Genomic DNA, 17,859 nt, shown 5'->3' on the forward strand with positions numbered 1-17,859 from the left:
TCAGAAATTTAAAGTAAAGTCCATAAAACTTCAGGAAGTTAACTTAAATTAACTTAGGAAAATTTTCAGAAGCTGCACTTAAATTCCAAGATGCTTACCGAAGTTCAGTGTACTTCAGGGAGGTGTGCTGTGCATTGTCCTTCAACACCAGTCTTAGTCATTAAATTCTTTACAACGTTCCGAAGACAAATTACGCATCCTCAATGCTAGCACATCGTTAAGCAAGCACAAGCACTTGAAGTGTCAAACCTTACAACATCCTCACCATACTCATATTAAACAGGCCAAGAAGTGCAACGTCTCACCTTTCATATAGCATTGTTAACCCACATTCTTATTTTTACGAACGACACTCATCATACTCAAGAACTCAAGTGCATAGCGTAGCCCGCAAATCTATATCTGTCCACAATACAAATATAGTTATCTCTTTCTCGAAACATATGCCATTTTAAACACAGTACGAATAAAACCGATTTATGTTTTAGGTTGTTAAAGGAAAAACATCCGATAGGTTTCATTATTTTAAACGGACAAGCACACAAAGAGATTGGAATTAACCGTTAACAAATCATGACTAATTTTTCAAGTCAACACCACGTAACCAATAATAGAGCATTAGAGATCTTCAGGTCACTTCCAGATCATCATCAGTAAATTAGTGAGAACTTCAGGGAAGCTTCATGAACTTCCTACTTAAATAACTACCTTACCAATCAGATTAAGGCCTTGTTGTCCTCTACTATCCGAAGAAGTCGTCTCCACTCTACTCGATCCATGGCCACACTTCGCCAGCCTCGTAGTCTGCTTTCGAGAACCATTTTCACTGGGTCGTCGTGCGGCATTCTTACGACGTGCCCAGCCCACCGTGGTCACCCTATTTTTGCAATGTGGACGATGGATGGTTCTCCCAGCAGCTGGTGCAATTCGTAGTTCAATCGCCTCCTCCACGTTCCGTCATCCATCTGCACTTCACCACATAACATATGTGGAACTTCATGCAAAAAGCTGACTCAAATCTGACCCCTTTTTTGTTTTGCCTCAGTGGTATAACTGGCATTGTTGGACATCGATCTGTCAAAATAAAATTTTCATTATATCGACACTGAGCATTCATAAAAACCAATGTCGAAAACATAAATAATGGATTTTTTCGTAGATGTCTTGTAGGTCAAAGTCAATCCATGTAAGCCACCAATTTTATCGGATATGAGGACTCTTTCTCTACACAATCATGGTGTTGGTTTTCTTGAAGGAGTTTTCATTTTCGAGAATTTCACACAAAAAGTAATTGCTTACGTTTGCAGCATTGGCCCTTACGAAAGTAAGCATTGGCGTTGACAGCGACTCTGCAACTCTTTACTCCTGGTAAAATCCCATAAACATCTGATAGTCTGTGCATGACATCTAGCGGACTTTGTCTTATCTCTTCATTCCTGCGGCTTTATTTACGCAAAGATTGATAGAATCGTATGGGATTTTCATAGGAGTGAAAGGGTAAGGAAATGTTCACCAAGTTTCACGCACATACTGATGTTTGCTTATGGGATTTTACCATAGGAGTGAAGAGTTACAGAGTGACCGAAGAGGCGAACTGTCAATAGTCATGGTAATGCATAATGAGATGGTGTTCGTCCGCTTGACGGAGTTTGACGTGTGGGCATTCTTTTTTCGACTAGCTCGACTGGGGGCTTTTCAAAGGATTTTTTAGCTAATATTTTCAAGTCGGTCAGAAGCCAATCAAGAGCGTTCTTATTCAGTAATATTGCCAATTTACAGATACATTATTTCTTCGTCGTATTGGTTTGCATTGGATTCATTACGGAAATTATGTTAATTGAATATAATTTAATGCTAACAATTCGAAGATTTGAGGATTACGTTGAATAGGTGTAAAACTATCATTTTGTCCGTGGTATGTTGAAATATTGTTAACTGTGCTTTTAGTGATTCAACTTATGATTACATCACGAAAAATCGAGTTGATGCATATTAACGATTATTTTCGTTATTAAATAGTACCTAACTTTGATACAGCTAGCTAGGAGTCCCACCCTAGGACCTTAGCCATAGTGCTCGAAAAAAGTTTGTTATGATTGTGTGTAGCTCCTCTTATGCCTTTTCAATCAACAAGGATCAACCTTGCCAACCTTTGTTAAAAAGTAATTGGAGTAGTTATTTGTGTTGGGATTTTTGAATCAAGGTGATGAGTTTGTTAAAGTTAGCTTTCTTATTATAAATAAAGCACATAAATGGTTAAGGAAATAGTAAGACATGAGTTCAGGAGCGCTAGGAACACATAGAATTATAAACCACGGTTTTGACAAGCCCCTTGATCCCCTTTCTCATTTTACAGCTAGTACAATCAATTGGACAGATCGATGTCCTTCTATACCACTATGTGATGGTCCGCATCACCTTCCGTTCGAAAACACCAAGAGTGCGTTGGTCCTCCACGAGTATAGTCCAAGTCCCATGGCCGTTGAGGACCACCGTGAACTTCAAGAAAGGCTAAAAATATTCATGACAGTCCCATTTAATTCACAAAAAATGTTGGAAAATTGAAGAATTAGGAAAAAAATAACTAAAGGAAATGCTGATAATTTTAATGAAGTTTCATAAACACATTACGAGAACAAAAGGGAAGTTCCGATAATTTCTTGAATATTTTCGAAACTCAAAGGGGGGGAGCTTAAAGAACTTTTTTTTTTACTTTATTTGTTTTCCGTCGATCTTGTTTTTCGTACTGAGTACCAATGCTACCGACGCCAGAGAGGCAGCTCCCACACCTGGGTCCTACCTATCGACCCATCAAACTACTGGACCGGGAACGTACGGAAGGCATGATCAGAGATGTAATGCCTCAGAAAATCAAGACGACGCCGACTGGGATTGAACCCAGGCTCTTTGAAGTGAAGGGCAGTCACACTTACGCCACAAGATTAAAGTACTTCAAGGCAGTTCGATTTTCATGAAAAACTGCAGAAATTTTTAAGAAATTCTAAGAAATGCAGGAATATCCAGAGAACGTCAGGAAAGTCAAAAAAAACTTCAGAGAAGCAGAGAGAGCCTTACAAATTGTGGATTTCAAATACCTCAGAGAAGCTAGGTAGCGATATCTTGGGAGAATCACAGAATCAGTTCCGAGAACTGCAGTTAAGTTCAGACTTTCGGGGAAGTTTTAAGTGAAATCGTAAGCTCTGCGAACATAAGTTCCTATAAATTCAGAACAGTTCCATGAACGTTTGGAAAATTTCGAGAACCCAAAAAAAGTTCCAAGAATTTTAAAGTAGTCCAGAAGGATCGAAATCAGCCAGTACAACAACGAACGGAAGAAGAAAACCACCAACGGAATGAGGAAGAGACCAGAACGTACGCTGGTGTAGTGACTGGAGGTGCATCGCCAAACGAGGAAGCGGTTGCTGGATCTCAGGTGATAGTGATGGTCGTGACGTTCCCGGACGCCGAGAAGAACAATGGAGAGGAAGCAAGCGCTGCTGAGAAACAGCAGCCGCCTGTTTTCAAGTGCAGAAACGATGCGTATCACTATTACAAACTCGGCATAGTGATTTGCGTAGCTACTGGGGGTGCCAAAGAGGGCCAAGCCAAGAATTATCTAGGCCCTCCAGCAATGTTGGGTGTTCTTTTATACACCGGTATTTTGTGAAGCAGTTTCGAGGTTACTTTTTAATTTTATGGTTTTTTTGTGAATGTCTACTTTTGTTAATATTCTTGACCAGAAGAACAATATCGAGAATTTATATTATATCAACATTTAATCGATGGCATAATAAGACGTCTTAAGACTCTCTATATTGGCCAAGAGTTCAGGATTTTTGTTTACACTCATGGAACTTTTTAAAACTTCAAAGACTTCTAAGAAGGTCAGGGAATATCGTAGAAATTTACGAAACTTAGTTGAAATTCTGGGAACTTCATAGAGCTTCAGAAAAAAATTTAGAAACTCAAGGAGCTTTGGAAAAGTTCAGAAAACTGCGTTGAAGTGGGAGCTCTATTTAAGTTTTGGGATCTTCGTAGAAGTTAAAAATTATTTAAGTTCAGGCGGAGCCACTGGCTGAAAGTCACTCTAATAAAGAATAAAAAAAATAAGTTCAGAGGTCCTCATTATTGTTCGGGGATCGTTATATAATTTCAGGTTGCTTTTTGAAGCCTCATGAGCTTGGAATAGTTCAGCGAATGACCGTAGAAGTGCAGCAAACTTTGTAGAAGTTTTGAAAATTTCGTAGAATTTTGAGAAGTTGCATACAATTTTATATAGGGGAAATGGATGTTATATCGGCCTTAATGTCCCTAATTTGGGCCCATACATAAATTCACCAATCGACTAATTGTTCAATAGTGACCAAAAATATACATTATTACTGTCCCAATTACGCGTTCATCTAGTTAAATTGATAAATAGCAGATTTTTAGCGATGGGCCCAATCTTAGATCCATAGGCCAACATAAGAGCCATTTCCCTCAAGTGCAGGGAATTTTTTAGATGATCTAAAACTAGTTCAGCAAACTTCTAAGATCTTCAGGGATCCTCGCTTCAGTTTAGAGAGCTTCGTTGCAGGTAGATGTTGAAGGAACGTTGGGTAGGTTACAGAATATTCTATTCTCTATAATGGATAGTGGACTATACCGAGATGGAGTGGATAAAAGACAAAGAGGAGGCCAAGCGGCTGGCGCTGCCGAAGGAAAAACAATTGACAGCAGCAAGGGAGTTGAGGGCACGGGTGAAAGTGGAAGCTAAACTCAAGTCGCCTCCAAAGAAGAGTTAGAAGAACTCATAAACTAAGTCCCTCTTAATACTTTAATGTAATTATTAAATTATTGAATGGTTCTCGGCTTTGTGGAGCCCTTTTGAGCCTAACAAATAAACTATTGGAATAAAAAAATAGTAAAAAAAAAGTATTTTTCTGTAGGCTCTTATGGATCGGACAGCCAAATTTTAGTATTTTTTCACGATTCTAATGGATAACTAAACTCCGACAAAAATCCACATAGAACTGTTATGCCTTCATGGGCAGTTTATTGAAGTTCAGAGATCTATGAGGTAGTTCCAGCAACTTCAGTGAAGTATCGGATTTTTAAATTTTCAAGATAAAGTGCTGATTGCAGTTTTTTCATCACCAAAGTTTCGATCCAGAGGTTTGGATCTTCATCAGGGCTAGATTAAGTTAAAAATCGTAAAAGTTATTGCGCTGTACGAAAGATGGTGCAACTTTATATTCCCTGAGGACGGCCAAGTCCATCGTTAACTAAAAAGCCAATACACGCAAAAAAAAATATTTTTAAGTTTTATGACCAGCTGATTGCTAACTACTAAACTACAACCGGAGGGGGCGCACAACTTGAAAAATAGAAGGTAACCAGCTCAGAATTTACCATGACTAGACTATGCTTCTAGCGAATCCATTCTTTTCTGCCCGTATGCCGATATAAATCCAATGACATTTGAAGGGGGTTCGAAGGAAACAGGTGTAAGTGACTTTGATCGATTCTTTTCATCGACTTTCTCTTTCGTTAATAATTCAGCTTCAAACACATTCCTTGATTCGTGTGCCATTCTGGATGCTAGATTAGAACATCCTCTATCAAAATATGTGACATAAATAGCGCAAAATCTGTTTATAAAGCTGTGGCTATCAAAAGAGAAAGTCGATTAAGAGAAACGATCAAAATCACTTACACCCCTTTCCTTCTAACCCCCTCATTTCAATACAGTGTTGGGAAAATATCAAAAAATCAAATCTCACCAACGCCCAAGATCACGTTTGATTTTCGTAGACAAAAATCAGCAAGCAAACAATTGCAGTTGATTTTGCAAGCTGTTATATCGCAGCTCCAAATATCAAGCTAACAAAACTCACAAGCTGCAAATGTCAACAAACTGTGGTGAGATTGAGTTTCAAGATTTTTGCTTTACACCCGAACGCAACCGAAACTTCCATATCGGCTGGCAGCGCTCACTTCGTGTCTGCCATCGGTGAAGACTAAAAAGAGATAGCAAACTATACTTTCTTTTTCTAAGAAAACAATGTGCAACGGTATCATTTTTGTGTCGAGTCAACTCTCAGCTTGATTTTTGTACCTTGTTAATAGTCTAGGAATATCAAAGGAGCTTGTCAAATCAATACCAAGCATGATATTTTGTTCCAATATCACGCGTGATATTGAGAGCGAATGAGAGCAGGAAAATATCAATTGAATGCTGATTTTGCCAACACTAATTCAATGTATTTGGACGGAACTGAAACTTTTGGAACGGAATTGAAATTCGAATTGAAGACCAGTTCTACACCAAATGACGAATTGGAAAAAGTCGACCTGCTCCGATTTGCGTGGAATTTCGCATTATTCTTTGTTATGGGCAATCATGCACATTTTTGCAAAAAAATTGGAACCTGCATTCTTTTTTAAATTACGTCTTTTAATGTCACTTCTGATCGAAATGACGTCTGAGACAAAGGTGTAAAAAAAAAATAAAGTCTATTTCGGAAAATTTTTAACGGTTTATTTTGAGTAATTATTCCGAAATAGCGTAAAACTCAAATATCTTCAAATTTTATATATTTTGTTTAAAGAAAAAAAAGTCATGAAAAATTTAAACTTCTGGAATATTTAAAACTATGGATACTTGAAAAATTTCAAAAACCATGCAACAAGAATTCTTTGTAAAATTATTGAACTTCACTACGCTTTTTAAAGTAATTTATGCATAGGAAACCAATTTCGGTGACATTCTAAACCATTTTCTGTGCAATACATAAAAAAGCTTGCTAACAAGAAGTTTAAAAACATGACGAAAAGTTGATGTTCTACGATTTTTGTCAATTTTCAAGCGATCATGGTTTTAAATTTTTTCTAAAGTTTGCATTTTGCATGAGGTTTTTCCTTAACAAAATTTATTTAAATCGAATATTTTGCTTCTGAGATGTCTGAGTTTTCAATATTTTTTTCGGATTTTTCCTCAAAAAAAAAATACTGTGTAATTTTCTTCAAGAAAGACTTTACTCTTCTCAACAACTTTGTTCCAGACGACATTTCGATCGGAAACGACGTTTTAATGCTACAATTAATTGAAAATGTCAAAGACGCCATTTTGAAAAAAAAAACACAAGATCCAACATGGCTTATTAACAAACAATTCAATACCTTTTACGTCGATTTTTCCTTTTAATTCTATTACGTTTGTATCACTTTCACTTTCACTAATTCATTTTCTCTCTTTACATTCACTATCACTTTGAACTATAGCATTTGTTTTATAGTTCAAAGTGATAGTGAAAGTAAAGAGTGAAAGTGAATTAGTGAAAGTGAAAGTGATACAAACGTAGTGGAATGAAAAGGAAAAATCGACGAAAACGGTATACAATTATTCTACTGAAACGCTCATCAATCTACTTAGAAAACAATTCAAGATCAACAATTTAAAAGGCCTCAGCTCCATTTTGTAAACAAACCTTGCAAGACCATTTTCTCGCGTATCGAAACCTACACAATCGGGTAGAGGAGAATTTCCCCTACCTGTTCATTTTGTTAGTTTGCATTGGCGGACTTCTGTTCGCGTTAAAATGGCCTTCCAAGTGTTGTTTACAAAATGGAGTTGAGGCCTTTGTAGTAGATAGAGTAAGTGTGGAATTAAGAATGAGTAGAATCGATTGAGCGTGTTAAACCATATGTAAACGGAATCTCATTGGTTCGAGAATTTTGATAGGCTAGCAGGTATAAATATGAGGTTCCTAAGCTAGTGACAGCATTCTTGTAACGAATTTTGGAGGATTTTGGACGGACCAACAGTTGGTACGATAGTGTAAAAGTAAGTATAGTGGAATGACTGAAGAACTTAATGATGGATGGTAAATATGAATTTCCATGGCCTAATGAATGGTAAATATGAATTTTCATCACCTGATGCATGGTAGATACAATTACCATAACCTGAGGGATGGTAGATATGAACTGCCATGATATGATGGGTGGTAGATAACCTGATGGATGTACTGAAGAAATTTTGAAATAGTTAGAAGTGCAATGACGTGATGGATGGTAAATAAGAATAGCCATGACCTGATGGATTATAAATAACAATTGCCTGACTTGAAGAAATTTTAAAATAGATAGAATCGCCATGACCTGGTGGATGAAATTCCCCCGAGAAGGTAGAAGAAATTGCCTTCAATGGGTAGATATAATGCCCCCTTCCTCGATTAAGGCGATTAGGAGAGGAGAAGAATGTAGTAGATAGAGTTATTGTGGAATTAAGAATGAGTAGAATCGAGTGAGCGTGATAGACCGTATGTAAACGGAATCTCATTGGTTCGAGAATTTTGATACTTTAGCAGGTATAAATATGAGGTACCTTAGCCCGTGATGGTATTCTTGTAACGAATTTTGGAGGATTTTTGATGGACCAGCAGAAGGAACAGCCGCAACAATAGCAGCAGCATTGGAACCAGCCGCAACCGTGTGAGCTGCACCATTAATTCGTGTAGCCTATCCAATAGTTGGTCTTGAATTATGCATAGTTTCATGGAAATCGGAGAAGGTCGAGTGTAAGAATTATTATTTTTATTAGGTATTTGGCCTGGAACTGCTCAAAAGCAGTGTTAGATTTTTCACCATATCTCAAAAATTTGTGACTCTTTATCAAACTCAAAAGGTACAGGCAGCTCGGCATTTTATGTTAGTTTGTTAGCCGTGATCTCGGCAAAATTCATTGAGATCCACCAAAATAACATGCCAAGCTGCTTGGTGGTGCCCATCTCGGCACAAAATCTAAGCGTGTAAGGAAAGGTAAATAAATTTGAAAAAGTAGCCAATTACAAACGTAAAGTGCGGGTTGTGCTAAGTAAGACGAAAATTCAATCTCCACTCTAATCGATCAAACCAACAGCAAAAAGAGTTCTTCGGATTCCCAAATTTTAATATCAAAATTTCCAATTGATCTGCTATTTCTTTCAAATCGGGTCGTTTATGACACACGAACAGATGACACGGTATATAGTAAAAATCCTGGCAATCACGACCCAACAGAGTGCTCAGCACGGCAGTGCTAATCTTGGAGCAAAATATTTACCTCTCGTTTGAATCCATCGGTAGTCTCTTTCCACGTTGCCGGCGACTTTTGCCGGTTGAAATTATATGAGTATCACGCCCTCCCGCTTTGGTTCGAGAACCATTGGGGTGGACTGCCAAACCAGAAGCGAACCTATAATTAATCGAATTTCACAGGGATGTTTGCAGTCTGCTGATTTTAATTTCATTATCAAAGTAATTAAAGACGAAAATTGAATCGATTAGCAGAGCGTCCGAACGTCACGGCAACGATGCTGGCTTACGTGCCAAAGGGGTTGATTTGGGACGCTAACTAAATTGTTTATCGTCGATCGGTTGCTATTCGTTGGGATGAAAGTTTTCAGCAGTTGTTTAAGTTCTGTACTTGCATTTCGGCAAATATCGTGATTATCTGCCAGAACTCAACCGGAGCACTATGTCTGAACTTACAGCCGCGTTACCGAAATTTAAGATAACCCGCCGCCTGTTTTCGATTAATTTCTCACGCAACAGCACCCGGACTGGGAATCGGAGATTTGCCACGTTTTGCGGATTTGACCCAGTTTTGATGTGTGTATGCCACAAACCACGTCAAATCACACGATACACATTACGTGCTTACGCCTGGCATGGGGTGGTGCAGTAGCAGACAAGCAGCTTGCGCGGTCGTTATAAACTGCTCGAACGGCACAGGCACGTTTAGAGGAAGCTAAACAACAAATTTGTTTTTCGCTGGGATTGGCTGATGAGTTAATTTCCCCCGAGGGATGCGTGATCGTCGACGACCACAGACGATGCGGTATTGTTGTTTTCCGATTGCCGGATTCGGTGCACATGAACCGGGATTGGGGGGGAAATTGTAAACAACTAAAGGAAACCTGGCGGCGGGTTTTCAGCTCGTAAACAATGCCAAGAAACAGCCTGTGCTCTCTAATCGGATTTACTGGCAGCAAATTACGAATTATTTTAATTAAAGTATACTAATACAAATAACGTAAGCCCTGGTCCAAAATGCAGGTAAACGAAATGGTGGACAAGTGATTATGAGTAGGATTGAAAGCTCTACTTAATACAAATTTACTAGAATAATATCGAGTATGTTGAATAATCAACCTAGATGTTATAAATATACTCTTAATCTAGCTCGGTAAAATCTCCAACAGCCAGTTACCTTGGCATTTACTTTTGCTGATATCTCTGCAAAATATCTGTTTGTCAGCTGATATCTCAGCCAAATGTTATTTGTTAGCTGATTCTCGGCAATTTTTTTTACTGAATCTCAGCAAAATAAATTGCAGAACTATTCTCGATATTTGCATTTTGAGGATTGCAACGATTTTTGCCTGAAATTATATATTTTGTTGGAAAAATTCTAGGTACCTCGGTAGTAATGTACCAGGAAGGCAAATTCAAAATCAACTTCAGGATTGTGTTCTGAATCTTTTGAAGTGCTTTTCTCCTGGTAGTGCAACAACAAGACCATATTGGCACAACGTAAAGCATGGCCGGTCTAAAAATTTGTTTAAATATTAGAAATTTATTCTTCAGGCAAAGTTTGGATATTCTGTTTATAAGAGGATACAAATATATAAAATTGGCTTGAATGCCATCAAATTTGATTTTTGGTCAAGTATTAATCCAAGATGTTAGACTTGATTTACCAAAATAAAATTAGAACTCCGTTCATAGTGACTATGTTTAAAAAAGAAAGCTCTAGGATTATGTGGAAACATTATAAGTTGAGTTTTGGAGACGTTGGGAGAAATCTTTCATTTTTGTAAATAAGAAGAGAACATATCTAAACTTGTCTGCAGTCTGCTGCAAATGACACGAAGACTTCTTCCTTTAGAGGAAATGTGGCATCAACGAACAAAGATTTGTGGCAATCCAAAGGCAAATCAGGGAGGTTCAAAGGAATAATGTTATAAAGAAACCGAAAATCCATCTCCCACTGATTCATCCTTTCACATATATACCAAATTGATATTTTAAAGCAACAATCAAAATAAACAGACAATACATGAAAAGGCTAGTTGCCAGTTGCTTTAAAGGCTAGTTGCCTCCCTAAGCGGACCCTCCGCACCCTAACTCTTCTGTTAATCCACTTAATGCTACTAGGCTGTCTAAATTTTCTTATTTAAGTTCGTTTGATGATTATGATATCTCTAGTCTAATTTAATAAATAATTGAAATCTCTAATCTACCTACCATGCTTTATTAAGTACCTGCACTTGTGAATGTAATCTAAAATTTAACGTGTTTCAAGTTGTTTTTGAATTTGACCTATATTTAATATATATTAGTTCGTCCCAGGTGACACTTACAAGTGACTAAAATGCTTCACTTTGAAGTTAGTTTCCTAGCTGATTTTTAAATAACATAGAGTATATGCTTCAACAACGCTCACACGTTTCCACTATGTCGCACCACAAAAATACGTATGTCACAATAGAAGCACGCCACAGTGGAAATCCCGAGCCATAGTTCAAACACTTATCCCAAATCAAAATGAAGCACATATAAGATTAGTTGCAAAACCATGTACAAAAGTGGTGTTTAATATTGTTCCCTGAGTAATACCTCAATGAAAACAACAACGAAAGCTTGTCACGCAAGTAGAAGGAGTACTGTTGGGCACTTTCTGAAATATTTTAATAGTATAATTCCCTGGCAAACCCAAATAAATCTATCTGCGTAAAAATAAATAAAATAAGAGTGATTTGCGGCAAAACCCGCCAGTATCGTTCCCAACGTCAGTGCCTATACGTAAGCGTACTACAACGCGGCTTTCAAATAAAGGAGTAACAAGTGTGATACCATCACTTCAGGCTAGAACTTTGGTTCTCTTATGCAATGGTTCATCAGAGAGGGGAAGCTCAGTTATCCTCATCGCATGCTCATGACGCTATTTTGTCACGGCATGAGCCAACGATGCCGGACCCAAACCAACAGTCTCCAACGCTCCACTATGAAGCATAAGATTAGGCCCGCCTACCAACGTCCAGGTTGAAAAACTAGCCAAGGGGAGGGTACTACAGCAGGAGCATGTGTTTTGTGCAGGAATAGGAACTTGAGCGGGGTTCTCTCTGTTTATACTCTTTATTATGACTATGATTGCCCTGTAAAGAACCTCTTGCTATGAATTTTAGTAGGGACATGTGCAGAAATTTAACTCTTTTGGGAAATCTTGGTGGCCCTGAAAAGGGCCAATGGAAGTACAGGCCTAAAGCCTTTGGAAGATGATGATGCCGTGTAGGCAGCTGGATCATCAATTCGGACCGGTCAATCCCATATTCTTTGGTTCAATGATTGGGCACTCACAATAGTCTCGGCCCGTTTGCTACTGGACAGGGGTTGAACTGGTGTCTGCGAAAGGTTGGAAGACCACAGCGAGGGAAACCTCAACCTTGCTGCGATGAATGGGTACTCTGGAGAGCCTCGGTGTGGCTGCTGCTGGACACGAGTTGACCCGGTGGTTGGAAAGGCGCAGCGAAGGATACCTCAACTTCGCTACGAGAAATGGGCACTCAGAAGAGTCTCGGCCCGGTTGCTTCACGATTAGAAGCCGTAGGCTAGTTCATCTCCGTAAAGGATGCGAAGCCTTAGAAAGAGATCCGCCAGCCACATTGCTTGAGTATCATGCTACTTTAACCTTTGATAATCTACTTAGTTAAAGCATTTAAACAGCTAGGGGGGAGAGGTAGCTCATCGATTCTTCCGGTTCGCCTCCTAGCATCGTGCTATAAGGTACCAGGCGATAACCAGGGTAGTTGATCGATAGCTCGATGACGTCATTTCGTTGGCGTCTGCAATGGGAAATTCTCATAGCAGGCGTTGACGATGGGACGTTGTCGAGTTGTTGAATAGCAACTATCGTGGTAACTCACTGATTACCTGTCGATCTGCCAAATTTGGAAAGACGTCTGCATTGGATTATCTCATATAATAATATTCCGCCCACTATATCACAAGAAGTTGCGAGTAGCTGAGTGGAATGGAGATAAGTTAAGCATTGGGTACAGTACCAAGTCTCCCCTGGGTGGTGCCAGAAGATGAGCGCAATAGAATCATCAAGTTGCCATAAGGCACGGAATGAGACTATTGCATGGCTGGGTAGTCAAAGTCGTCCATTCGTTAGTCATTTCAGGTGGATTAGAACAGGTTTAGGTTTAGGGTGGGCGTTGGCCAAATTTGGATTTTTCAGATGTAATCCTGGATAGGACCCTGTCATTGAACGTCACGTGAAAGTGGAACTTAATGAAGGCCTAAGTACTTTTTCGTAGTTTTTAGTTTTCTGATTTGAAAGATCGTCGGTTACAGTGGCCTGCTTACTGAGCAGAAAAACGCGGTCCCAGGTCCTTGTATATCAAAGAGATTTATGGTAAAATCGCTTGTGTATCGTGTATTTTACGAAACTCGTTGTTGTCGTTGGTTCCGGGTTTGAATGGATACAAAAATTTGAGCAACGGTATTATGTGATATTTATGAGGGGCTCGGTGGCCTTAGAGCAACCGTTTTTGCTTACTGAGCAGAACATCATGAGTCTAATCTCAGGCCCATCCACATTCGAGATTCGTCAATCGTTTTATTTGTTAATATGACTACATGGTAATAACAGCAACTCGGTGATTAAAAAGGTGCTCGTCTGCCTAGTGGCAAACGTTTTTGCTTGCTGAGCAGAAGACCGTGGGTTTAGTCCCAAGCTCCTTCGCGTTATATGATCGTTAGGACATCAATTCAGCTTATCGTTTACCAAAACGAACCCTGCTGCAAACCCAACCCTCTTATCCAACATCCCAGTGATTCCTCGTGGAAGTGCAGAGGTGTTCTCGGCTTCCATAAAAGCGAGTGTCATGTCAACACAATCCTTCCCCTTCCTTTCTTGACCTGTGTTCGGGCGCGGCCGGCGCTGGTATTGCCTAATTTAAGATCACCAGTTTTTACACATTGAGGATCATTGCTAGTCCCAAGCATCGTCTATTGGTTCTCTGTGTAATTACAGCTGATCTGGCAATAACAGAGTAGCAACCGTGGGCGGTCAATCAAGCTCAAACTCAAGCTCAAGCTCAAGCTTAGTTAAAGCATTTAAACAGCTAGTACAATAACACGGTAAACAGCATACGAAAACGACAGGATACAAAAAAAAGAAGAACAAAATATAAAATGAACAAAACAAAACCAATAACAAAACATAGGTCCACTGTAGGAGGTCCTTGGGGGTCCCGTCCAGTGCACACTGGGCAAAAATTGACAAAACCGCAACTTAATTGAATATCTCGGTTGCCAAACGGTTTCAGTCAACATGTTATAAATATTCTCAAAGAAAAAATTCTGCTGATTCGATTGGCGGTGGTCTCGTTGGCCGGAGACTTTTGCGTACCGAGGTAGAGGGCCGAGATCAACCCGAATTCCCGGTAAAGTAAGAAACGCCACTATCTATCGACATAATTTTACACTTAACTTAACGTATATTACTGAAAATTGATAGTACTAAGTATATATGGTGTAAAGACACCAAATACGCCCTCAGGTAAACGCTACTGGCCTAAAGGAGGATCCGGAACGACCGATAAAGTGGCCACATTATAAAAATGATCCTAGAGTCTTGCGATTTTTTCTATGTTGTTCAGAATCAAGAGATCAAAGCGTATTTAATATGGAAACTATATTTTGGGGTAAAGTGGCTATATTCTAGTTCTCCGGATAATCTGGATTGACTAGAAATTATAAAAAAATTGAAATGTTGTTCAAGGCAGTCTGCAATTCGTCTGGCTTCCAACTTCCCTTCCACGTGAGTGAGGTCTGGATGTCCGGGTACTGATTTTTTGGCTGCTGAGCGGATGTCCAACTGAACGGAATTCACTTTATCGGTAAATCCAGATTATCCGGGAAATCAGAATATGGCCACTATATCCCAAAATATAGTTTCCATATAAAATTTGCTTTGATCTCACGATTCTGAACAAACATAAAAAAATCGCAAGATTCGCAATTTTTATAATGTGGCCACTTTATCGGTCAATCCAGATTATCCGGAGAATCAGAATATGGCCACTATACCCCAAAATAAAGTTTCCATATTAAAAACGCTTTGATCTCTTGATTCTGAACATTATAGAAAAAATCGAAAGGTTCTAGGACAATTTTTATAATGTGGTCACTTTATCGGTCGTTCCGGATCCTCCTTTAGGCCAGTAGAGTTTACCTGAGGGCGTATTTGGTGTCTTTACACCATATATACTTAGTACTATCAATTTTCAGTAATATACGTTAAGTAAAGTGTAAAATTATGTCGATAAATAGTGGCATTTCCTACTTTACCGGGAATTCGGGTTGATCCCGGCCCTCTATCTCGGTACGCAAAAGTTTCCGGTCAATGAGACCACCACCAATCGATTCAGCAGAATTTTTCCTTGGAGAATGTGTATAATATGTTGACTGAAACCGTTTGGCAGCCGAGATATTCAATTTAGTCGCAGTTTTGTCAATTTTTACCCACTGTGCAGTGGGGGGATGTCCGGACGGCCGAAAGAATCGATGGTGCTAAATCCTGCAGTATAGCTTCGCCGCCTTCAAAAAGCGCAGTACAGCTGCTTGAGTTGAGGGCACGTCTACTAGCGTGTCCCGTACGCTGGCAGGCAGACCGTGGAGGCAACGAAGGTGCTCGAATTGTGGACATACGCATAACACGTGCTCCACCGTCCGAAGTCTGGAAAAAATCCCCTGATCTCGCAGGTTTGCAAGGTCCGTCCACTTTCCGATGTCACCTTTAACTTTTTCTAATAAACGGAAGTCTGGCACTGGACCATTCCGTTGCCCACGCTGTCCGCACTGTGCAAGTGATCCATCTCTTCACGTCCTGCAACGGTACCTTGTGCGAGTACCGAGGACCCGATGGGCCTGACCCGGCTAGGTTGTCCACCTCGATGTTCCCTGGGATCCCGCAGTGTCCGGGAATCCATGCGTATGTAGTGTTTGGTGGCGCAACCTTCAAGATGCCCTGGATCCAGGGGTGGACCGGGACCTCCGACGAAATGGCCTGAATAACACTGTGGGAGTCCAACAGGATCAGGATTGGGCGATCCGCAGGAACCGTGATGGCATAAAGAATAGCCGCTGCTTCTGCCGAGAACAGCGAACATTGTTTTGGCAGACTTCTAATCGTTGGGGAAATGTCACCAGCGATTCCCATTCCGACTCCAGCTCTAGATCTTGACCCGTCCGTGTAACGATGCGGCCAAACAATCCGGTCAGCTCTGCTACCGATCTCCTAAGGGCTACGGAATTGTCCCCGGCTCTGAACTTCTCCTTTATCCGGCTGTCGATGTTTGGTGCGGGAGATTGCCAACTCTTATCTCCGTACCAGTGAATCTTGGCCACTGGGGGGAGCTCTGCGTTGGCGATTGTACGGAGAACTCTGTCCCCCTCGATGAGGAGGCAGATTCTGTCGTTTCCGGCGGTATTTGCTGAAAATGCAGCGACTTTGTTGGCAATGGCTGCGTAGATGCGGTACCGGAAAGGGATAGTGCCGGCTTCGACACAGCTGGCATCGGCTGGCGTCGAGGGTAGGAGACCGGAGATGATGCGCGTGTAGCTATTGTACACCGAAGCGAGTATTTATATTGCCTTTTCGGTAGCGATGCAGGTCAGCTCCAGTCCATACATCAGCCGACTGTCTACGATGGCCCGGGCAACACGGATACGTACTTCTCTGTTGTTGGACCGGTGGAGATGGGAGATTGTGCGCATGAGGTTGATCCTGCAGCGACAGCTGGCCTTGACCCCTTGAAGGTGCTGGTCAAAACTCAGCGACCGGTCAATGACAACCCCCAGCAGTTTCACAGTTTTCTTCAATGGGATAGCTTGATTACCGATCTTTATGGAAGGTCCGCAGACCCGATGTCGGTACTAGCAAACGTGAAACCTAGCGCTCTTTCCAGCAGACAGCTGAAAACCTTTCGAAGCGACCAAACTGGCTACGGCGGAAACCCCTGCTTGGGCTCTAGTCCTCGTTCGTCCCGGAGTTTGACCTGTGGCTACGATTAGCACGTCGTCTGCGTACACGAAAATGTTGATGTTCGCTGGTAGCCGCTCGAAGACACTGTTCATGGGTACCAGGAACAAAGTGACAGCGATCACAGAACCTTGGGGAATTCCGGTTTCCTCGCAGAAAGTGCGGGATTTGATATTACCTACCAAGACTCGGAAGGATCTGCCAGTCAGGAAAGGCCCCATCTGACGAGTTGCTTCAGTACCGCGGGCGTCCATGTACGGTTGAAGGCTTTCACAATGTCCAGGGTAACCAACTCCGTATGGAGACCATTATCCTTGGCATCCTTGAGGAGCTCTGCCGGAATGCGTGTTGGTGATGGTCTAGAAAGCCGCCAGACTCGAGAAACTGCTTCAGTCCTCGGTTGACCATCCGCTCGAAAACCCTTGCCATGCAGCAGGTGAGCGCAATGGGTCGGAACTTCGCCACATCCCGTGTCGGCTCGTTTGCTTTGAGGATGGGGACAACCAAGCTCTCCCTCCAATGCTCTGGATACGAGTCTGTCTGCCAAAGCTGGTTGAAGAGCTCCAGCATTTTTACTTTACCCGGAATAGGCAGGTTCTTGAGCAGTGGGTAGCCGATCTCGTCTGGGCCGGCTGATTTCCCGTTGCTTCTACTAAGCGCGAACTGAAGCTCCTGCCAGGTGAAATCGTGGTTGATCCTCAGGTTGTTCATGTCCGGAGAAACTCGAAAACTGCTTACGGACGAAGTCGATGGGTTTGCTAGCCGTTGAAAGGTCGCCT

The 17,859-nt window shown here is 40.9% G+C and overlaps 1 protein-coding gene across 1 annotated transcript; it reads right to left on the reverse strand.

The window, feature by feature from the left end:
- Positions 1-15,835: 15,835 nt before the first annotated feature.
- LOC135709365 (uncharacterized) lies at positions 15,836-16,258 on the reverse strand. Its single transcript, XM_065231675.1, has one exon. The coding sequence runs from the start codon at positions 16,256-16,258 to the stop codon at positions 15,836-15,838; it is 423 nt and encodes a 140-aa protein (XP_065087747.1).
- Positions 16,259-17,859: the final 1,601 nt, after the last annotated feature.

The sequence above is a fragment of the Ochlerotatus camptorhynchus genome, unplaced genomic scaffold (assembly GCF_037179485.1).
Source record: "Ochlerotatus camptorhynchus isolate MF236.1 unplaced genomic scaffold, CSIRO-AGI_Acam_v1.1 ptg000358l, whole genome shotgun sequence".
NCBI lineage: Eukaryota > Metazoa > Arthropoda > Insecta > Diptera > Culicidae > Ochlerotatus > Ochlerotatus camptorhynchus.

What these genes read in the sequence shown, in the direction of transcription:
- LOC135709365 (XM_065231675.1), bottom strand. Translation starts at nt 16,258, where the DNA reads ATGGGAATCGCTGGTGACATTTCCCCAACGATTAGAAGTCTGCCAAAA.